A 23,930-nucleotide genomic window follows, 5' to 3' on the forward strand; every position below is an offset into this window, starting at 1 on the left:
TGGTTAAAGAATGTTAGGGATGATTTTTTCATACCTCCTAATGGTTTTCAGAATTTTTTCCAAAAAAAAAATCATCATTCCCAAACAATTTTTTCCAACTTGGTATGTCTATAGGACCTCCTTTTCTGAACTCCCACTACTTACACATTCTAAGTCATGTTTGCCTTTCTCTTATTCCACTGTTAATCTTGATAGTAAATTGACTTTGTTATATGCAGGGATTCAAAATTCGTGGACAAATTCTCTCCAACTCAGGGAGCATGATAGAGATCAAGTAAGAGAGGATTTTACTAATGGAGTAAGAGGCCATCCATCCAAACATTTGAAGTTCTTCCTTCTAGTCTTCTCAAAAGTTAAAGAAGAATTAAATAAAGAGAGGACCAAGCCTAAAGCCAAAAGAAGACTACAAGCATTCAAAAATGGACTCCAATTAATATCTCTCTTTATAGTTTCTTTTGTATAAATTTGTAAATAATATAGAATGGCTTTAGGATGTGCTAAAGAGGGAAACCTTAAAGACACCTCTTTTGTATAGCACCTATAGGCGTTGGTTTTAGGAAAAATCTAGAAGGTGCCTCTTCATTCTCAATTTAGGCGCTGGAATTGGAAGAGTTAGAAGGCTATCTTGCAAAGCTTCTCTTGTAAGCTTCCTTTGTAATAAGTGATTGGTCCTCCTCCCTGTATAAGGAAGGCTTGGGTCTTTGCAATAATAGAATTGATTTTGTGAGTAAAGAACCTCTCCCAAATTGGTGAGTGAAATTGAGAGAAACTTGTGTCTTCTTCTCTTCTAGTCTTATCTTGAGTGCATTCTTGGACTCTCAAGTGGCGACAACTACACTCATCTTGAAGCCTTTCATCCTTCAAGTGGCGTGCACATCTCCAAGAGCTCCAACCACATAAGTTTCCTAGTTCTTTTCATCTTCTTTATCCATTTCCATTCCAAAACAAACTCTAAAACATGTCTTTGATGTTTCTTGTCTTTTCAATCGGTAGAACTAGTTTGTTTTGTGTTTTTATTCGGTAGTTTCTTCTAGTTTGTTGTTCTTGCGGTTTTGGTTGGGTTTCCTTGTGTTTTAATCGGTTCATTTGTGTTCTTTCTTGTTTTAATCGGTTCATATGCCATAATATGGGTTTCTATATGAGTTTGGCTTGGTTACTTGTGTTTTGGTGAGTTCTTGAATGATAAGAACATTGATCCAATTCTTAAAAAGTGCCTAATCATATTTCAACTCTTGTTGAATCCATAACATGTTCATATAATATCTCCATCATGTTATTGGAATCACATCACGTTCCCATCAGATCCCAACGGACCTTGCCTTGTGTTCCTCATCGTGTCTGAAAACTCAAGCACAACTATGGATGTGATGTGAGTTGAATCAAGCATAGACACTTTTCAGCATATGAGCACAACAATATATGTGAAGAAAGACAACAGTTAAGAGTTGAAAACAAGGACAAACAATTAGGAACAAGTGGAGGAACTTAAGGAATCATCATTGAAGTACAAAGCCTTCTACTAGATGAACCAAAGTCAAGATTGAGTGTCGTTCCACAATGAACAAAAACAACACAAGGAATTGGAGATACAAATACAAAATCAAATTAAGCTACAAGTGCATAATTGAAAGTAGAAACAAGATGAACAAGAATAATCGGTGGAAATTAAAGAACAACACCTAAAAAGACAAATTACTGATTGGAATTGCTAAAAACATGGAAATGGAGATGGAAGGAAGAAGGAACTTAATTGGATGAAGACTTGAAGGAGATTGACACGCCACTTGAAGATGATGATCCAAGATGAGTGCTAGTTGCCGCCACTTGAAGCCCTCCAAAGCTCAGAAGATAAGACTTAGTGAAGGAGATCAAATCTCTCACAATTCTATCTCAATTTGAGTAGAGTTTCCTTTCTTCAATTTCTAAATTCTAATTTTTACAAGAGCATAGCACCTCTTTTTATAGTAGAAGAGGGATGAAAATGAAAAGGCAAAAATTCAAACTAAACTATTCAAATTCGGCGCCAATCTACAAGTCACATGAGAAGTGTGACTTGCTTTCCTATTTTGGCACATCATAAAGCTATATCTACACCTACTCTTTATATCACATGGAAGGTGTGACTTTGTTTTGTACCTTAGCACCCTTTATTTAATATCTACACCTCCCTTTTTAAAGTTCTACTAAAACTACACAAAAGTAATTACAAAAAGAGTCATCAAATGATGTTTATCTCCCAAAGCTTTAGCCTTGCTCCTAGTAATCTTTTGAGGCATGAAGGATGTTGAGCTCATAGGTTGGGCTTGAGACCCCACTTGGGCTTGAGCTTCTTGGGCTTGGGCCTCAGACGCCTCCTTTACTTGGTTTTCATCGTGATGGGATCAGGTTTTACGAGGCCCCACGGTGGGCGCCAAATGTTCTTGTCGATTGGCTTGCTCGTCGGTTACTTCTAGTGACAAGCTCTAGCTCCGTCTGTCCCTTTTCGAATCTGCCCTACGCTCTGCTGCACTGATCGTGGCTTCATTGAGACAGAGGGAGTTCTACCTGTTGATTGCACTCTGACGATCAAGTCAGTAAAGGGCTTACTAAAAATTAAAGGACTATTCAGTTTCGGTCTTAGAAACAACGTCGTCTTTCCCTTGGGTCTCAAGCCCTACTTTATAACTATCATTGTAACAACTTTCGTTCACAAGAATATAATCTCAACTGAAAGCATACTCAACAGGAAAATATTTTGTTTACGGGTACCATCTATCAAGGTGCTACAACAGAAAAGAATCGTATCTCTAAGGAGTGCATAAAATAATAACAGAACAACCACCTATCAGCAGGGCACCAACTTATGCGTCAACATTAGGGGAATATTCTGCTTACGCGGGCACCCTACTCATGGTGCAACGTTATCGATGTGGGTACCCTACTCATGGTGCAACATTATATTTTATCATGCATGCAACTTAGCCCCTATGTGCCCTAGAGCACTCGTAATTAAGCTAAATAAACATTTACTTAACCTAGACACCATATGTGTTATGCGTACCCCTAGGTTCAAAAATACCATTTACTAGTGGCCATGTAAAAGGTTAACTTATGTCACACTGGGTTTACTAAACAAATTGGGCCCAATCACATGCCCCACTACCCTGGCCCAACAGCCGAGCTGACCTGCCTGTGCCATGCACCGAGATCCGACCATCGAGCACTAAGTCCTGAGCACTCTGCCCAGTACATTTATTTTTATTATTAATAATAATAATATTAAATATTTTATAGAAATAAACTTAAGGATAACTTTGAATTTTTAATAATTATAAAATATATATTTAATAATTATTAAAAAAAAATTAATATATATTTAGCTTTAGTTTCCTCACAAATCTTTGCATATTTGCAAAGAAGAATGAAGCCTTTTTACCTTGATTTCTTAATATTAATACTATTTTATTTCTCGATTTTCTCATTTTTTATGTCTTTCTTTCCTTACAAATTTCATGCCCATAAACAAACAAGCCATAAATGATGAAAAAAATGGATTTTTCTAGCAAAATTCTCAAGCACTACAGTCCTTCAAGCATTAGAGCTTGGGGGCCTAGTGTATGCTCTGACATCTTAGATAGTCAGAACCGGTTCAGTTTGATTAAGGGACTAGCCCTTCGGGTTATCAGCCAGATGAACTGGATGAACATCATTAAACTCGTCATCTCGACTTCAAACCATATTAATCACCTATGAGTGAGATAATCAACACATGAACATAATTAAGAGTTTTAATCAAAGATTAACCCATTAAGTAAGTCAAAATCATAGGTTAACAAGGAAAATATATCTGAATAAGATCCCCAGTAGAAATGACCTTCCATGAAACAGTATAAATAAGCAACATAGGGACAAGTAAAGAGAAAGTCCAATAGCATTTATAACTCATTAAATACATCCTACTTACTTTGTTGCAAGAATGTATTTGCAAGTACCTTCCCTTTCATATTTGGTGAAAAAGGATGAGAAATTGAAAAATCAAGAGAAACATATAAGAGAGAACGAAGAACGTGTAAGAATTAATGTTGTAATTGAACTATTTAATTAACTTAAATAAATAGGTTACACTAAGTAATTTTTCAAAATTATTATTTATTTATTTATTAATTTTTTAAAGTAAACATATTCAATAAACACACAAAAAGTTAAAATTTACTTATTTTTATAAGAAAAATAAGTAAAAAACACTGAATTGAAACTCATGCATAAAAGATGTTTCTACATAAATCGCTAGTATGTGTTAGTGATTTTATTATTATTATTATCACCATCTCCATAAATAAAATTTGTAAGATTTTATTAAAAAAAGAGATAATTGTTTTTTTGTTAAAAGGAATAGTTTATTTTTAATATTCTTTAATTTTTTTAAATTTCAAAATGAACGATAATATACGGAAGAAAAAGTGAAGGGCTGAGCCAGAGGTGTGGCACCCTTCTCTCTTCCATGGAGTTCGTTGCAAGCTCTGTGAATGCTTCTTCTTCTCTTCGTTGCTGTCACAATAACCCTTTCCCTGCAATCTCCATTCCCAAGGTTCTCTTTCCATTTCTTACTTCTTTCCTTTATCTTCTCATCACTTTCACCACTTTTTCTAACTCATTTCCCCGTTTCATTCCCACATTCTGTTTAATTTCTGAGAACAAAAAATGGTTTTTTTAACGCTACCCTTTATTTATCTGTCTCTGTAATGAGCCAATTTATAGATATATGATCAATGAGAAGGACATGATTATTTTGATTTGAGTAATATAAGTATTCACTGAACTGTAATTTGCACTATCTGCAGGTGTCACAGTGGAAGTGTTTTTCATCAAGGGTAATACAATCTCGGTTTCCATTTGAACAGAGAAGGAATAAATGTGTTGGTTATAGAAATAGGGATTCTAGAAGAGAATTTTCAGTTGGAGTTGTGTCACGGATAAGCAGCATCTGTTATCCTCAGTGTAGCTATTTTCCATCAAGTTGGGGCTTCTTTTCCAAAAGGACCAATTGCAACAGTCTTCTAAGACTGAAGGATTGTTCAGAAAACATAAGACAGCATGCTTCTATTCTATTTGTGCGGCTGGTTACTGGAGTGATGTTGGCCATGTCTGTTTCTCTGGCTTCCAGTGAACCATCATGTGAGTCACTTTGATTTTGAGCTATGGTTCAAGTTCAAAGCATAACTGGACAGTGAATTTTTTATAGAATTTTTTTAATCTTGTTTTAATTTTGTCTTACCTTGTCTTTTCCTTCTTGGTTCTTTCTTCTAGGGGGGCTGTCTGAAGAGAATCTTCTCTTTCTGGAGGCATGGAGAACAATTGACCGAGCGTATATTGATAAAAGTTTTAATGGACAGAGCTGGTTTAGGTATAGAGAAGATGCACTCCGCAATGAACCAATGAACAATCGAGAAGAAACATGTATAGCTTTCATTCTCAACCTTTTCTTTTTTTTTCTTTTCAACTTGCTGCACAATGACAACATTCTATGATGGTAAATTTTCTGTTTCCAACATAGAAAATCAGCTATGCTAGCCTTTTAGTTTTTGAGGAATGGAATCACATTATTATTTCTTCATCGAATAACTTTGTGTCTACTTTATAAGTAATACGAACTTGGGCTAAATTTTATCTGAGACAGTGAAAATTTGATTGAAAATGTTTACAAGTTAAACAAATTATACTTATCTATAAATATCATGTTTTGGAATGCACTTGATATCTGATGATTTAACCTCCATGTTTTGGAATGCACTTGATATCTGATGATTTAACCTCCTAGTAAACTGCTCTGATTAGTTTTGCACTGGTAGCATCATGAACACAATCACTTTCTTGATTCTTGGTTGTGAAGATAAGTATACTTATTCATGAAAGAAAATAAAAAATATTTAATAAATCAAACTAGTCTATTACAACAGCAATTACAATAAAGTTTTATCTCATTAGGTTAAGGTCAACTACATGGTTCACATGATATCGTTCCTTATAATTAAAGACCAAAGCTTCAAGGATAGTATATACCACGAAATCTCTCTTGTTGACTTCCTCCAATGTCTCCCTTTTTTTTTCTTTCATAGAACTTAATGAGATGTTTATTTGAACTAAACCTAGAATAAAGTAATTGAAGTTTTGTATAACATGGATATTGAGTACATTCATCTGGGATTTTATTCAAGTTCCTTCTTTTCTCTCCTCTGGTAGGTATATTTGTGTGTGTCTACAATGTGTGTCTATGTTTTCTCCCTCAAGTTTTGATTCCTACATTACTAAATTCTGTATGTATTAATTGGTTCCTGCAAAATAGGTTTGTAACTCTAATTTATACACACATATCCAACAAACTAATAGAAAGAGTGGTAGAGTGTTTGACTATTGATTCCAGTAAATGTTTATCTGGACACAGTGATGAGAAGCAATATCACTAAAATTTTCTTGAATGCTGAGAACTAACCGAGGACAAGCCACTTATATATGAATTATGATAAACCACTTCTATTTCGTCCATGTTGTGCTGGAAAACAATATTAGAATAACCCTGATGGACTTAATTTTATTGTAAAATGATGCAATTGGTAACTTATTGGCTTGCCTACACTGTCCAGATGGATCAAGATAACTGGAAATTTTTCTTAACCATCCATCCAATGTTGATTGCTATCTTCAATAATAAGAAGGTTCCACAGTTTCATAATAAGTTGCATGCATGGTTATGAGATATCTGAAATCTAGTAGGATTGCACCATTCCTTGTAGTAGAAAGTACACCAGTTTACCTCAAATTGATGTCATTGCATTTGCACACAGATAAGGCAATAAGAAAGATGCTTGCCACATTGGATGATCCATTCACCAGATTTTTGGAGCCTGAAAAGCTTAGAAGTTTGAGGGTAGAATTCTCTCATTTTAATTTTTCCTTTTACTTATTTGACTTGTTGTCCTGGCTGCATATTGCATGATACGTTTGTCCAATCTAGCAGAATATATGCTTCCCTACACATTAATTCCTAGGACTAATGTTTTATTGAAGGCAGTCTGGAACTCAAGGCGCTTTAACTGGAGTGGGGATATCAATAGGCTACCCTACCAAAGCTGATGTTCAAACTGGTGGACTTGTTGTCATTTCAGCTTCTCCAGGAGGTCCTGCATATAGAGCTGGTGTTTCATCTGGAGATGTTATTCTGGCAATTGATGATACAACCACAGAAAACATGGGGTTGTATGACGCAGCTGAACGCCTACAGTGGGTTTTTCCTACATTTCACTTGTGCCTTCAAATAAATAGTTTTCTCCACAAATGGGAGTGGTGGGGGATAAAAAAGATAAAAATTATTGTCAGTATTGTGCAGAAAGACCAAGAAATAGGACTGCATTTAGTTTTTAAAACTTTTCCAACAAGTTAAAATTGTAGCACTTGATATAACTATAAATATTGTAGTAGTATTCTGTTTCTTTATCTGCTGAGTTCCATGTACCTAGTTTTACAAGATTGTCCTTTATTTATTGCCTGTCATTTTAGTTTTACTATAATATGAGAGTCAGTTGTAAGGTTTTAGTTACTTTGAAACAGAAATGCAAATTCAAGCTTTCATTATTTGCCTTGAACTTATCAATTGACTGCCTTACCTTTTAAAATTAATTGCAGGGGACCGGAAGGAAGCACTATAGCTTTGACTATTCGTAGTGGTTTGGACATAAAACACCTGGATTTAATGTTAGTTTCATTTCCAAACAGAAGTAAATTCGAAGTTTATGCCTTTGAGTATATTTTGTTTTTTGGGATGATTCAGAAGGCTTGTAGTTTGATAATGCTTTATTATGTTTAGCCATATTTACATGGTTAACTCTTTTTTGTTACCGTTGTTAGCCCTCCTAATTTCTTTTTCTGTTTTTGTTGTAGTATTGTACCTGGTGGTAGGCTTAAATAATATTTGCTTCTTCCAAAATTTCAATATTATTTCTAACTAAAATACTAAACCCAGAGTTTCTGCATATCAGGCGAGAGAAAGTTTCTGTGAATCCAGTGAAGTCAAGACTGTGCAAGCTACCTGCTTCAGGAAATGATCCCCCAACAGTTGGTTATATCAAACTAACATCTTTCAACCAAAAGGCTTCAAGTAAGTACTGAGGTTTAAGCAAGATTTGTCTTGCTTCTTCACTGCTATGGAAAAGGATAATTTCTTAACTAATATATGTTTTTTTACTCACGTGACATTTGTTTGAACCTAATGTTTCAAAGCATAGTTCTTACTGTGCTCAGCAGTTTGGTCTGGGCTAGAGTTGCAAAGTGTCTGTAGTGGAACCTTTGTACACCTTCCCTTGTCCAGGAATATGCAGTTTGACCAATTACTTTTTTTTCATAAATAACCATCAATAAGAATTTTCTCTGTTTTCTGGAGTATACTTCAAAGACTGAAGCAAGAAATGTAAAGATATCCAAAACTAGTATTCTTGATCATTCTATGAATGCTTTTCATTGTCATATATGGATTGTCTATGTGTGATATGTTACAAAGCGGCTACTGTAAATCTGCTTTTGGTTGATAATCTGAAGTTCCATATTTCTGTGGCGTTACATTTTACTGTTTTGACAGAAAAGAAAAGGAGAGTAATAATGGCTGCAGTCCCACAACCAATAATGAACACCCCCCCTCCCAAAAAGAAAGAGATATCAATACAAATGTATAATGCTAAAGAAGTTTTAGATAGCTTTACCATGAATTTGTCCAAAATACAGTATTACTAAAGTATCAGTGTAGGTCCTGTAGGCTACCAGCTTGTACTTGCAAAAGAAGCCTCAATACTCAATGAAGGCTCATAACCCGTTGAAGCAATGCTCCAGTAGGAAGCCTCACTTCCTTTCCCTAGGAAACTTTACTTTTAGTGGCCTGCTAGGTACCATGGAGTTGGAATGGTATAGAAGCACCTTATTCCTTTTTGTTGTCATGTTCAGCTCACAATAGCCTGGGACAGTCACTGACCATGTCTGATTAGGAAGCATAACCAGCTCAGCCTTGGCCAGTGGAATTTCACCTAATCATGCATTTGCATAGCAGGACTTTCTTCACAGAAGGGTGTCATAAGGCTTTGCTCCTTGTCTTTCCTGTAAATACCCCCAATTCTAAAGACATCGAAGACAAGGAGAGGAGCAGTGACACTGCACCCCATCATCCATCTAATTCCTTTTTGTTTCTTCCATCTCCTCTTCTATATCTCCCTAGTAAACCTCCTACGCAGACACTATGACACTACGTTATCTGGGTCTGGCTGTATTCATATTCCATGTTATGTTTGTGCTTATTATTTTGTTTCTCTTTGAATTTTACGTTCTTCGTGATCAAGAAAATGATCTCTTGACTACGTTATTTCCTTAAACATTACATTCAATTCATCAACTCATACTATGTTCACATTCCAGTTTCCATTTATATATTATAAATCATTTTACTCATTAAAGGCATCATTGATATGGAATTTCTACTTCACTTTTGATTTAGATTAAGTATGATTTACACTATTGAAAATATTGATACTTGTTTGTCATTTCTATAACTGGTTTTTTGTTTTCTTTGATGATGAAAAAAGTTTATGTATCTGTCTTTTCCTTTCTTTCTGGTGGATGTGCCTCCTTGCAGGTGCTATTAAAGAAGCAATCAATACATTAAGGAGCTATAATGTTAATGCATTTGTTTTGGACCTAAGAGATAATAGGTGATTCAGCAATAAATATTTCCCATTATGTACTTTCAATCACTAGCTTTCTGAAGCTTATATTTGTTGCAGTGGTGGTCTTTTCCCAGAAGGAATTGAGACTGCCAAAATTTGGTAAGATAGGATTATCAACTATTGGCAAATCTACACCTTTTATAATGTTTAATTTTATAGATCAGAAATGTTCAAACAATATTATCAGAAACACTTCGTAATATTTAAAATTATTTACATAACTAAAATAGGTTGTGAAATTCTTTCAACAATCAATAATAAAGAAGACTCCCTGTATTATCTTAAAATTTTCTTTTACGTAACTATCTTGCATTCAGCTTTAAGTTCTAGTGTAAAATGCTAAGTTCTAATGGATGTTATCAACCAGGTTGGACAAAGGAGTAATTGTGTATATTTGTGATAGCCGTGGTGTTCGAGATATACTTGATACAGATGGAAGTAGTGCACTGGCTACATCAGAACCCCTGGCTGTACTGGTACTTTTTGCCTTCCTCTGTTGCATCAGTATCGAGTAAAGAGTAGGCCCAAATGCATAGTAGAGATGTGATAGTCCTTATGGTCTTGTGGGTTTTCGTGGGCAAGTTCCTTAGACATGATTTTACAGACCTTGCGAGTACTGAGGTCTAGCTCTGTTGGGATGAGAAAGAGCTTTCAAGAGAGTCAAGTGGCATTGAACAGAGATGCAGGGCTAATAATTAGTTGAGGGTGTTTGAGAATTCCATTGACTCATTACATCACAGTTAAAATTCTCTCATGTCATTTGTTGATAGGCAATTTTTCAAACCATCTAAGTTGTTTGTATTCTATCATTCACAATATGCATCTATATTTCACACTAGTTTTCCATGCATTTAGGCTTGATTCCTCCATAATTGAGACGTTGGACGGTTCCTACTTGTTTCATAATTACTTAGGAGCTTGTGCTGTACATACATGTGCTTTGTATAAGTTCAGAGTGCATCTTATCAGACTTTAATGTACTAGTCTAGGGCAATTTTGTCTCTTACGTACTGAAATCGGTAAAAAATTTAAAATTACCAAAATTTCTAATTTTTTTAAAAAATTATTCATTTCGATTTTTAAGAGATAAAATTACACCAGAGTAGTAAAAATCCCACTTGTTTAAGAATATTTTTAGAAAAGAATGAGATCTAGATAATGCAGGAATTTTAGGGATGTAAGTGGTTTGAATTTGAGGATGACGAATAGTTGTTAGGATTATTTATAGACTACACTGCGATTGATTATTGTTTTCTAGTCTTGGGAATTCTTAGGGAGTTGTTCTGTCAGATGTCAGCTAGGTTCATAAATGTTATGAAGATGTCAAAGTAGGGAGTAAACTTAATGCAGTTATTAATTTGTTTATTCTGTGTGTATATTTCATTCCTCCAGAATTCCAAGTTGTTATTCACTCATTTATATAGTTAAGGGTAGTTAAATATCTGGAGCCTGTATCAGGTAAACAAGGGAACTGCAAGTGCGAGCGAAATATTAGCTGGTGCATTGAAAGACAATAAACGAGCCATATTGTTTGGAGAGCCAACATATGGAAAAGGGTAAAATTACTTTTGGTTGAGCTCAAACCCAACAAACTAAATTTGATGTCATTTTGCTAATGTGAGCTATACACTACGTGCAGGAAGATCCAATCAGTTTTTGAGCTCTCAGATGGCTCTGGATTAGTTGTGACAGTTGCTCGTTATGAGACACCTGCACATACAGATATTGACAAGGTTTGCTCTTCAATCTCCACCTCTTAAACTGGTTTCCCCCAACTAATACCCACCATTTGCATGTAGGTAGGCGTCATTCCTGACCATCCTCTGCCTACATCATTTCCTAAGGATGAGGATGCATTTTGTAGTTGCCTCCAAGATCCTGCATCTTCTTGCTATGTTAACAGGGTCCAGCTATTTTCAGAATGACTTTTTGAAAGATTGTTGTACATTAATTCTTGTGAAGCTTTACAACATTGTCGCCTCAAATATCAGGACGTATATGAAAACCGAAAACTAGAGATTTTGTTCCTGAAATCAAAGGAAGGGGAAAAACAAACGAGTGTGCCTGAATTAGAATTGCTCACAATGTGAGATGATGTTGTGATTAGATTTGAAGTAAAATATAGATGTTATTAGGGGTGAATAAGACCCATTATTCAAGGGAGTACAAATGTAGTAACAAAATGTATGAAAAGACAAATACCTATATTTGAGTATCAATTAATTTCTTTTTTCTCAAACTCAAATAAAATATTCTTTAAAAAAAATCAAGCAATATAGCATATAGAACCAATTTTAAACCTAACTAACTCGCTTTAATATTGCTGAAAATTTATGAATACTTTTATCCTTCAAACATCAAGTATTAATAGTAAGTATACAATGAATATTTAGGTTTTAATAATCTTCAAACTTCTAAAAGAGGGGTTTTTTAATGGAAAAAGTTTCGATTTGGCACTGTACATTATGGCGTATTCAAAGTATGTAGAATTAGAAGAAGAAAAAATTTATAACAGCTCTTTTACAAGAATAACATAATTAAAAATCTACATGGTTTCAATTCTCAAACATATAAAATCGTCCACCTGGATGACACTTAAACAAGCATAATGGCTGTCACTAATGAAATAAATTAGTAGAAAAACATTTTGAAAACTGTTTCTTCCTTAACCTCCATCATTCACCTCTATAAATTTTTAAATAGAAACAATGTTTTCTACCTACGGGATAAATTTTTAAATAGAAACAATGTTTTCTACCTGCGGGATTACGTAATTCGAAAATTAGGGATTACATAATTTGGAAATAAAAAATTACAGAGATTTCAGATTACATAATTCAAAAGTAAATTATTATATCTATATTATTTAATCCAAAACCTATTTAACAACTCACAATACCGAATTAATAATTTAAAAAATAAATCTACTAATCTCTGAAAGTAAAAAATTATCATTTTCAAATTACATAATTCATAACCTATTTGATAAATAAATTATTTAAAAAAATAGATTGTGAATTACATAATCTGAAAGTAATAATTTTTAACTTTTTAATTACGTAATCTGTATGCTTATTTTTTTAAATAAGTTTCAAATTACATAATCTTGTGAGTTGTTAAATAGATTTCAGATTAATTCGAGAGAAATAATTTTTGACTTCTGAATTACATAAACATTACTTCTACTTTTATCATTTTAGTGAAGGATAATTTTAGAAATTTCAAAATTTATGAAGGTGGTTGAAGAAGTGGAGGTGCAGGAAGAAGCAATCCATTTTGAAACACTTATTTCAGACTGATTTGAAACAACAGGTGTAAAAAGAAATACTAAATGATTAAACATATCAAGTCAGTATTATTTTCAGTAAAAAGAAATACTCGTTTAATGCATACAAAATAACTTATTTTCTAAACAAAATTAAACTATCTTAAGATCAATTTTGTGCAATTATCCCAAAGACATCCTTAGTTTCTCAAGAAAAAAAATGTTGACTTACAAAATTATGGTTAAAGAGATTTTGATCGCTAATATTCTCATACGAAGATCGTTATAAATCTTAAAATAGGCATCACAAAAGAGACCATCACGACAGTAACCAAACACACTACAAGAACACAGCCTATGGAAGTTCACAAACAATATCATTCTCTAGTAAACTCAATTTCATGATTAGGATATTTGACGCAACAGTACACATACTTCAAGCTAGCTAATAACCAGTTCCAACACAGTTAACATCAAGTCTTCAAAAAACCCAACACATTACACTAAATCTAATTTTGATGTTCAATCTAAAAAACTACTGAAATTTTCCCGGCATAGTTGCCTCCACTGTATAAGTGAAAACCTTGAGTGCCAAGTTCTAGGAACATTCAACATGGGTAATCAAGTGATCAAACTATCCGCATAATACATTCTACAGCGTTAACTGGCGAGGGCATCCAACTTTTGTGAAAATGAAGCTTTATGTTCTTGCTTCACCAACGAAAATTATTACAATGGCAAATTAACAACGCCTTGTCTCATCATAAATAAATGTGATCACCTATCAAACTGTGAATGTGCACTAGTATGGCCTGTATCGTGTGGGTCTTCTATACCTTGGAACCCTTCTGCAGGTAAAAAAATAATAATTATAGAAGGTTAGGTTCGGGAAACAAGTAATAACATTTTATCAAAATCAGGAAGAATGACAAAACATATCGTGCTAAAACATAGTTTCCATCCATTGTCATTAAATTAAACATTTTCACATTATCGTGTTCATATCAAGTGATAACTGTTCTCACTTGATGACATGATTTATTTTCCTCCAAATGTGAGAACAGATTTTATTCAATAACGAGCTGCATGCGTGCATCTATGGTCTTCGTTTTTTCTATGTGGGCAGTTCGGTGTTCTTTCACAAGGTATGCTAAATCTTTTGGGTGAAGAGTTAGTCCCCACTTAACATCTGATCTGATGGATGACCCCGGCCAAAGTGCTGTCGGCAGTATTCATACTCTAGAACTGAGTACTAAAGCTCAATAATATGGAACCATATGGTTTTAAATTGGATTTACACAACTTAATGACTTCCTTTGTGTCTTTCTCTGTATAATGAGAAATATAAAGTTTTTTACCAATTCGAGAGGATCACTTTTTTTTTCTAACAAAAACATTTTAAAAGATATTCAATGTCTCCATAAACTAATAAAAAAGTTGAAAAAAAATTGTATTACTTTCTTATTATGTTTGTGTACGTGTGTGCCCATATGAATTAAAACAAATAAATTTACGAAGCATTGTTTTGTTGTTATGTGCTCATGGTAATAGGATTTGCATATTGAACATGAGGTTCCTCCAGCTTAACATGCGTTTACAAGGTTGTAAAGAAAACGGCACTATCATTAGATGTATAACAGACATACAAGCAAATATATTTGTTCCTTTGAAATGCCAGACGTAAAGCACCATTTCACAAAATATAGGGAAAGCATAAACGAATCCAAGATAAATTTTATCCAATTTCTAATAATGGCTTACCCATAACTATACGGTGGAAAGAATGGAGCAGGCATGAAAGGCCTCCTAGATCGGAAACCAGTTGGTCTTCTTCCATAATACTGCTTCATTCCAGGAACATTTGTCCGTTTGGCAGACACCTGAAGAGAAAACCAGATTTCAAGTATAGCCAAAGGAACACAGAGTGATTAATTTGAATTTACAAAGATTAATAGACGGTGAAGACCTTCAGTTGTCGACCATGCAATTCTGATTCATTTAGCAGGAGAGCATTCTGAACAGCATCAATCTCCACAAACTCTACATAAGCAAACCCTTTTGGTTGACCAAATTTGTCTGTCAGTATGGTCACCCTGTTCACAGTTCCACAGGACTGAAAATGCTGCTGGACTTCTTCAGGCGTACATGCATAGTCAACCTAAAACATAATTTTGAAACTAATCAAACAAATTAAAGCATTATTGAAGCTATATAAGATTATAATTAAAATAAAAGCATCCAACTGAAAAATTGAACATGGGGTAGACAAGTGATCGTAAGAGGCACTAGATCCTATCATATTCAGGTCACCAAATGCATTAATGTTATTTTCCGGAAAGTAGCAAATGGATTATGTTTGTAAGATGGGCACATGAAGTCAGTGAGGTTGATCTGAATAAATCAATAATAGGTCCCGTTATAATTCATAAGATTTCCTTAAGAATTGCAAATGAAAGGTCTTGCAGCCTTAAGAAGATGCATAAATTTGAATATTTTTAATTTACATTAATATTTCAGTAAATATAGACAACATAGGTTTCGGCAAATCTTGCCGCCTTAAAATTTTCTAGCAATGGGTCTAACTTTTCGAAGATGTCTAGGGTTATCACATTTCATCTACGAGGCACATAAGCATAGAATTATAAACTCTGAATAGTAGCTGACTTCAAAAAACACTGTAACAACAAAGCTGATATGGCTGCTATACTGAAGATAATGAAATATATATATATATATATATATATATATTAAATTTATACTACTCACATGCATTATACTTGTTTCTGAAATTGACAATCTTATTGCTGTTTGAAAAGGCATATATTGTAAGACCCAGTAATATTTTAATATTAGATTTTAAAATGAACTAGATATGATGTCTATAAATAGAAGTTCAACATTTATTTCTTAGTTCATTCTATAAAATCTAAGTTTTCTAAAACTCCTCGCTTTACATTATCTCTATGTTAGAGAATTCATGTGAAATCTGGATTTGAGTTGCTCTCGAATTGAGTATTACTTGAGGGAAGTGTTGTCGCTCAAGCAAGGCCAAGCAGTACGCACTAATAGCCTTAAGTCACTTAAGCAACATGGCATGTCCTCTAGACGCACATCACTCAAACATTATGTTGGATGCTCAAGCAATGTGGCTTATATCTCAAGTCAAGCGTTGGTTGGATGCTCAAGCATTGTAAAATGGTGGATGAGCCTTCTAGAACTAGTTGGATTAGCTACAAAACTCAAGCTGGGACCATCAAGCGACAAGAAGATCGTCACTCAAGCATTAGCTACAAAACTCAAGCTGGGACCATCAAGCGACAAGATCGTCAGCGCGAGAACTCTGAGAGGGTGTTGCTTTCAAGTTGCATTTGGCTCGTCACTCAAGCGAAATGGTTAATGCATTGTGTGTGTTGTTAAGGTCCTCAAGCGACAATATATTGAGATGATGACCATGATGTCATGTCATGCTTGATGCTTTCATATATGTTGTATGTTTTTTATCCATGTTTTATTGATGGTATGATGCATAAAAGGTGAGATTAATAATATATTCTCTAGATATATGATTAATGTTGAGATGCATAATATATTTCCTTTTTGGGTGGCTCTTTGTGGGTGGTGGATCCTAGATAAATCACTTATATACATGTATATGTGTTGGTATATATGTATATAATGTTTGGCCTTGGATGGGTGTCCTTGATTGGGTGGTTTTTGCATGACCATAATGAGTGATGTACAGATACCCAAGGTGGTATTGTGTCTTGTCTGACGATGATAATCACGAAACTCACATTAATAGATATATCTCAACTTCACTGTTATCTAGTCATGTAGATAGGACTTCAGGTATTGATAAGTTGAGCAAAGCTTACATTTGACTTGGTAGCATATGCTTTATGTTGTTTATACTAGTTTTTGGAGTCTTCCAAAGGACACCTCGTACTTACTCATGATATGATATGGCTAAATGTTAATTCATTTGCATTCATATGCATGAGTCAATATATGTATAATATTATATTATGTTACGTGTTGATTTCATTAGTTCACCTGATGCTTGTTGTATGTATTTTTATGATCATACTTAGTACGGGGAACAAATTCTTTTGCAAGTGACACTAGAAGCAAGTAGGTTTTCAAAAGATGATAGTATAGGAGTTTTTATTTTGTGATGTATTTTGTATATCTTTTTGGTGAGGACTTCTGCAGTCCTAATGATGTATACATGAATGCAATATATTTCTATAGTATATGCAAATATATGTGTGTGTATTATGCCCAACTAGTATGTTAGTTATAGCTTTGGCAAGACAATACATATGTTCCACCTATAACCTTTACCCACTATACTAACCTAAGTTATCATTGTCTTTCCTTCATACATTATACTTGTTTGTCCTCATTTATCTTTTGCCTCAATTCCAATGTCCCCAAGTGAAGCCTTTAAGTCACCCAAAGTGGTGACAAATTTGATTGATGAGATCAATGGTACTTAGGAGTAGGTTTCTCTACCAGCTATCACAATTGTTGAGTTTCAATAGTTATACACTAGTTCATGTCAATGGGAACCCTGATTATTATAAGGCTCATTACAATTGTCAAAGGACAAACACAAATCTATCGACAAGATTACACTGAAGATTCTCTTATGTTGCCAAAAGGACATTTATCTGTCACCAGTAGACTTTTTTTGAATTTGATATCAAGAATGCATTTCCTCATGGAGATCTTGATGACAAAGTCTATATGGAGCAACCTTATGGAATTGTTGCTTAGGAGTTGTATGGTAAAGCATGTAATCTTTGTAGGTACCTTTATTGCCTTAAATAACCACCTCGTGTATGGATTGACATTTTTGGATTATCTTCAGAAAGATATGGAATGAAGTTAATCTTTCATTATTTTACCGTCATTTTCACCAGGAATGTTTATTATATATGTTGATGACATTGTTATCAAAGGAAAGGAAGGTATTGTCCATCTAAAACAATATTTTACTCATCAATTCCAAAAAAAAAAAGACCTTGGTCAGATATAGTATATCCTTCGTATCAAAGTTGCTAAGTCTAAGGTGGTTTGGTCATATCACAAAGGAAATATGCCAAGGCATTTCAAAAGAAACAAGGGTCTTATTATGCACACCAATAAATACAAGTATCAAACTTGTACAAGACAAAGGAAATTGGTATTTAGTTTTGGGAGATACAAACAATTAGCTCGCATGCTAAAGTATCGTATTGACTTGTCTTGACATCACCACTGCAGTGAGTGTGGTAAGTCAAAAGATATATCAAGAATGCCCCTGAAAAAGGCCTTAATTATGAAGAGAAAGGGAATACTCAATTTGTTGGGTATTTTGATGTTGATTGGGCAAACTCACCTAGTGAATAACACTCTGTTTCGAGGTATTGTGTTCTTGTTATGGGTATATCTTAAGGCAAAAATAAATGTTGTAGCAAGATAAGTGAAGAAGCATAATACAAGGCAACAACTTTAGTCACCTGTGAGCTCATATGGCTAAAACAACTTCTCAAACATCTTAAATTTGAAGAAAATTCTCATATACATCTTATATGACAACCAAGTAGGGTTACACATTTTCTCCAACTCTATCTTTAATGAAAAAAACAAACATTGAGATAGATTGTTATTTCATAAGAGAAAAAATGAAGTTTGGAGATATCACTACTAGAAATGTCAACTCTAGTAAGCAATTGGCAGACATATTCACTAAATCTCTAAAAGGATGAAGGATCAATCACATTAGAAGCATGTTGAACACACATGACTTATATGCTCTAGCTTGAGGAGAAGTGTTATAATTATAGAAAAAAGGATAATATCTTTATAACAAGAAATATCAAGATCATATATTTATTATTTAGAGAATATCAAATAATATTTATTGTATTCATTTCTTTTTGTCAATATAAATAAGCCACCTCATGTTGTCACAAGGTTTCAGTTCAATGCTTCTCATTATCTTTGTAGTTTGATATGAATCATGGAAGAGATGAAGGGGGGAAGCACATGCATGTATAAACTATGAATAGATACTAGGAGAAGGAGTAGAATTGACAAAGTTAAGGGTCTCCAGAATGGAAAAGCAAAGGCTTTGCTGGAAAATGAGACATCTATTAGAGACAAGTGGTGAGGAAACAGTGCAGTGACCTACTGTGTCATTCTTTGAATACTAAAGGCTTTTATGAAACCACTTTTCAATATGGTATAGAAAAAACTATGAAATCAAAGAAACTTGGAAGTATGATCAAACAAAATGATGGCAGAACAAATATTTATGAACTAAGAGTCTGCAAGAAGGGGAAAACATCATTCAGTTAAGGGTCTTCCAAAAGTGAAAATCAAAAGCTTTCCTGGAGAATAAGTCATCAGCCAAAGAGAAGTAGTTCAAGGAACAAAGTGGTGACCTATTGAAAAGACTGAAGGGTTTTGAATCCATTCACTCTTATGTAGGAAAATGTACGAAATTTCAAAAAGTTCCAAAGAAATATTAAGTATGATCAAACAATATGATGGATGAAGAAGTATCTTTTAGTTGTTTCCACATTATATGAAGAAATATTAACCAGTTTTACCAATAATTAATCTCTGCCCAAAAATCTAATTAACCAGCTTTAACGTAATAACTCCTTCCAACCATGCATTGGAGGACTCAAACCCAAAACTTCACTTACAAATTTCAGGTCCAGTTCCACTCCACCAACAAATTTGTAATGTTGGTAGCAAAGCAAGGATTAATGATTTGGTAACCATAGTGGCTGCATGGTCATGATTTTCCATTACATGCACACAATTCAGGCACCTATTGCTGCTCAACAAAAACGCTATGCACTTCATTCATGGAAAGACTGCGCTTCATGACTCTACATTATAGCACACTATTAACTACTCTAGTATGGTTATTATCAACTTGATCATGTCTTATGCACACTATTTTTTGTTAGTGTTGAAGATTACACATATATCAAAGATATTAAGACTCCATTTTTTCTTGCCTGTCAATAACTCAAACTCCCAGAATTTTAGTCTAATTCATTTTCATCAAAATTTCCAAAAAATAAAGCCAATAATGACCTAATTATACCAATTATTTTGCTAGTTAGTATAATGTGATATCACTTAAAATATTAGGTCCGGTATGACTGGAATTTTGATGAAATCAATTCCATCAATTCAGCTGGCATTGGCATGAAAGCCAATCAATCCAAATTATAAACAGTGAACACCTGCACTCAAAACATTATATTTCTACAAAGTAGCATTCAAAAAAACTATTTCTTATTTAAAGATTTGACAGAATGTCTACAGAACAAAGAGATGGTATAAATTATAAATACTATTACAAATTCAAAATACTATGGTTTAACCAACCAGAAAACAAAATTAATAGAGTTGTTATCATAACAGAGAATAGAGAAAACTCAGTAGAGACAGAGCATAACATGACACATTGGTAACAGAGAACACAAAATTATGAAGGGAGATTAATGGACTCGCTGAATAGATTCATTGAATCAAGCTTTGGAAACAGAAATTAACAGAGTCTTGGAAATTATAATAGATGAACCCTACTGCATTTGAAAGAGCAAACTTCACATAACCAAAAAGAGAACAATGTGATCAATCATGCCTTCAAACCAAGAATAAATAAGATGCAATGTAAATTGAGTAAGTGTTTATTGAAAATTCAGAGGAAAGTGAATTTGACTGATATTAACTCTGGGATCAAAATATTCATATTAAAATAAAGTGCATAAAAGATGGCATCATATTAACTAAAGAGTTCAGTAGGCCGAGAACTCGCCCTGCAGATGACAAAAGGATGCAAGGTGCATGCTGCAACCATGTCATGCATAGCAGCTGCAACAGCAGACTGAATTACAATCATTGATCTGAGAAATTATACAACACAATAGCACTATAGCAGCTATTTAACAACAATGAAGCAGATAACCCTGTCTTTAAACATTCACATTCAGTTTTACTCATTCCTCAAAATAGCTACGGAAGATGGTCATTTGGTGAGCCTTGATGGACTTGCACAATTGGTCTCCAACTTGCACCTTGTGCAAACCAATACAATCCACATGAGTTTACTCATGCTTGCTTGAAAATGATTTCACATCTGTTTTAGCTCGATTTGGGGGAGTGAGGTCGTAAATTAGTGCTAGTTTACAAATCAAAACTCAAGTTTGACAACCATTATCACAATGGTTCTCTATTAGTGGGGACTGTTCAGAGAGAGAGAAAGGAGAGGCAGGTGATGAACCCGTGTCTTAATATACTGCAGAGCAAATACCATTGAAGCTACCGTTGTAATTTAAATATGAAGATTATAAGTATACTATTTATTAAAATTACAAGATTATGCTAAGCTTATATACAAAGAATGCGCTATTTACACACCTTGCAAAAGCGACACTTAATATCCAGGAATGGATACCCTGCATTTCGAGAAGAAGAAAAAACAGCACAACGTGCAGTTACTGCTGGTCTCGGCTTACCATTCTCTTTCCTTTATTACAGACTAAGATTACATTAAAAACCGAGATCCCAAGCAAATTTTTTTAAACTATAGGTGATAAATTTCACTTAATATCCAGATACATTGATATGTCTCCCGTGACTTCTGTCATAGGTTAAAACGACCCCATGAATCTGCCATCATTTGACAACAATCTGTGCAAACTTTTATCAGCATATGGCAGGAAAGCCGCTACAACTTAAGCAACATTTATCCTCACCATACCCCGCAGATCCAAATTTCATAATTCCTCGCCAACATGACAAATGTCAAAGAACTTGATCAACAAGGAGAATTTGTCGGCAAAAAAACTCAAAAGCCCCTAAAACCCTAAAGTTATCAAAGCACTGGAACAAAGGATTAACAACTACCAATCATCATCATGGTTAAGCACAGACCAACACACTGCCAAATCAACCAACTAATACAGTGAACAGAGTTATAAAGCAGCATAGAAATTAAAAAGCAGAAGAACATCAAAGATAAGCAACCCTCACATTACCAACATAGATTGACCGAGCATCCACTTCTTCCTTTTCAGCTTGAGTTGCAGATGGACCCGACGAATCTTTAAACATGATAACACAAAAATACAAAAATTGAAGTCGAGACACAAAAATAGAGCCAAATAACAGAGAGATCTGACGGAATAAAACAAACAAACCTACCTTGAACAGCTCCCATCTCTTTCTCAACCTTGGCCTGCATTTCGCGAAGGGCGCTAGCTTCTTCCTCGATCTCCTTCAGCCTCTTCTTCATGTCCTCCAATTCCTGAAAATTTGACGAAAGTAGTTGATGTCACGTATTAGAGAGAGAGAAAGAAGAAAAGCAGCGTAACCTATCTGCGAACCCTAACTAACCTTGGTTGTGTGATTGGAGGGAAGTTGGTCGTCTTGTTGTTCGGCGTCGGCGTCCATGTCAACTTCCTCATCGGGAATGTCTGCACCGTATACTTCGTGCTCTTCCTGCTCCATTCCCTCTTCTGTTCTGCTCTCTATCACGCCAACTGATTTTTGTTTTCGTTTCTCCTACACCCTAACTCTCATCTCATTCAAACATTCTATCCTATCGCCTCTTATAGGAATGCAGTGAAAAAAATATTTCTTTTCTAAGAAAATATTTACAACTTTCAAACATAAACCTAAAATAATAAAATTAGTATAGACCTAAACATAAACCCTAAATCATTAGAAATATTTAATATAGAATAAAATAATAAAATCACATATATAAATAAAATTTGTATATTAGGATTAGAATATATTATTATTGTTATGTGGTTTTAATTTTAAATTTTTAAAAAGTAATTATTTTTTCTTAAAAAGTTTTAGTATTTTATCTAATTTTTAATTTATACTTTTCTTAATTTGATTGTTATTAAAAAATCGTTACGGAGTTTCGAGTTCCAAAAGTTACAATACTTCGAATGTAGTGATTGACTATAGTGATGTTATTTTAATGGACTTGAGGTTGAAATATTGGTGTTGTTTATGGGAATTGAAAGGGGATTCCATAGGCGAACCACTATTTTTTTAGTCTTAACTAGGGGGATTTAAGATTTAGGGTTTAGAGTGTAGGGTTTAGGGTTTAGGATTTAGGGTTTCCCTTACATCTCGATTGATGGGCTTTTTCCAATATGCTCAATGGTCTCACATCATTTATAAGTCGAGGTCAATGACAATTTAAATACACATTCATCCCTTAACCCTCTAAGATGCCTTTTAAGGACAAAATCTTGACGGAGCTCCAAGCTCCAAAGCGAATAATACCTCAAATGTGGTGATGCTCTCTTCATATGATTCCAATAGCAAGATATAGATGATTCTTTGACATTTTATGGAATCAACTTGAGTTGGAGATTGAATAGGCACTTTTATAGAAATGGATCAATGTTCTATGTTTCAAGAACTCACCAAAACTTGCGCCAAACACCAAAGCTCACATGGAAGTTCCATTTCTTGCCAATTGAACCGATTAAAAGATACAAGAGTTCAAATGAACCGATTAAAAAGCCTTAAAAGTGAAATGAACCGAACAAATTAAGCTAGAATGAAGGTGAACCGTTTAAACTCAGCAAGGAAGAAGATGAACCGAACAAAATGTGAAATAAAGGCAAAGCACCGAATAGAATTGCAAGAAAAGGCCTAAGACATGTTTTATGAGTTCATATGGACATGGAAATGGAAGAAATAGATGGAGAAAAGAGAAGACTTATGTGGTTGTAGTTCTTGGTTGATGAACACGCCACTTGAAGTGTGAAAGCTCCAAGATAAGTGTGAATTGCCGCCACTTGAGGGAACCAAGGCTCTCAATATGAGACTAGGAAGAGGAGAAGGCAAGTTCTCACTACACTCAATCACCAATTTGGGAGAGTTTT

General features: G+C 34.2%; 2 protein-coding genes across 2 annotated transcripts; one reads left to right on the plus strand and one right to left on the minus strand.

Annotated features, from left to right (window-relative positions):
- The first annotated feature begins 4,394 nt into the window (after positions 1 to 4,394).
- LOC137817405 (carboxyl-terminal-processing peptidase 2, chloroplastic) lies at positions 4,395 to 11,959 on the plus strand. The gene is made up of 13 exons (XM_068620698.1): positions 4,395 to 4,567; positions 4,821 to 5,154; positions 5,287 to 5,436; positions 6,822 to 6,904; positions 7,049 to 7,257; positions 7,660 to 7,728; positions 8,013 to 8,131; positions 9,650 to 9,725; positions 9,798 to 9,839; positions 10,108 to 10,216; positions 11,199 to 11,296; positions 11,380 to 11,473; positions 11,540 to 11,959. Exons 1-13 carry the CDS (start codon positions 4,481 to 4,483, stop codon positions 11,663 to 11,665), a joined length of 1,596 nt encoding a protein of 531 aa, XP_068476799.1. The 5' UTR covers positions 4,395 to 4,480; the 3' UTR covers positions 11,666 to 11,959.
- A 1,406-nt stretch (positions 11,960 to 13,365) lies between these two features.
- Positions 13,366 to 22,663, minus strand: LOC137817406 (polyadenylate-binding protein 1-like). The gene is made up of 6 exons (XM_068620699.1): positions 22,414 to 22,663; positions 22,222 to 22,324; positions 22,051 to 22,121; positions 14,972 to 15,163; positions 14,767 to 14,885; positions 13,366 to 13,853 (listed from the first exon to the last, which is right to left on the minus strand). The coding sequence occupies exons 1-6, from the start codon at positions 22,525 to 22,527 to the stop codon at positions 13,808 to 13,810; spliced, it is 645 nt and encodes a 214-aa protein (XP_068476800.1). The 5' UTR covers positions 22,528 to 22,663; the 3' UTR covers positions 13,366 to 13,807.
- Positions 22,664 to 23,930: the final 1,267 nt, after the last annotated feature.

This window comes from Phaseolus vulgaris, unplaced genomic scaffold, assembly GCF_000499845.2.
Source record: "Phaseolus vulgaris cultivar G19833 unplaced genomic scaffold, P. vulgaris v2.0 scaffold_44, whole genome shotgun sequence".
In the NCBI taxonomy this organism is placed as follows: Eukaryota; Viridiplantae; Streptophyta; class Magnoliopsida; order Fabales; family Fabaceae; genus Phaseolus; species Phaseolus vulgaris.

What these genes read in the sequence shown, in the direction of transcription:
- LOC137817405 (XM_068620698.1), top strand. Translation starts at nt 4,481, where the DNA reads ATGGAGTTCGTTGCAAGCTCTGTGAATGCTTCTTCTTCTCTTCGTTGC. An exon ending in GACGCAGCTGAACGCCTACA is followed by an intron (nt 7,258 to 7,659) that starts GTGGGTTTTTCC and finishes AATTAATTGCAG; the next exon opens with GGGACCGGAAGGAAGCACTA. An exon ending in ATTGAGACTGCCAAAATTTG is followed by an intron (nt 9,840 to 10,107) that starts GTAAGATAGGAT and finishes GTTATCAACCAG; the next exon opens with GTTGGACAAAGGAGTAATTG.
- LOC137817406 (XM_068620699.1), bottom strand. Translation starts at nt 22,527, where the DNA reads ATGGAGCAGGAAGAGCACGAAGTATACGGTGCAGACATTCCCGATGAG. An exon ending in TGCATGGTCGACAACTGAAG is followed by an intron (nt 14,886 to 14,971) that starts GTCTTCACCGTC and finishes TTTTCTCTTCAG; the next exon opens with GTGTCTGCCAAACGGACAAA. An exon ending in TTTCCACCGTATAGTTATGG is followed by an intron (nt 13,854 to 14,766) that starts GTAAGCCATTAT and finishes TTTTACCTGCAG; the next exon opens with AAGGGTTCCAAGGTATAGAA.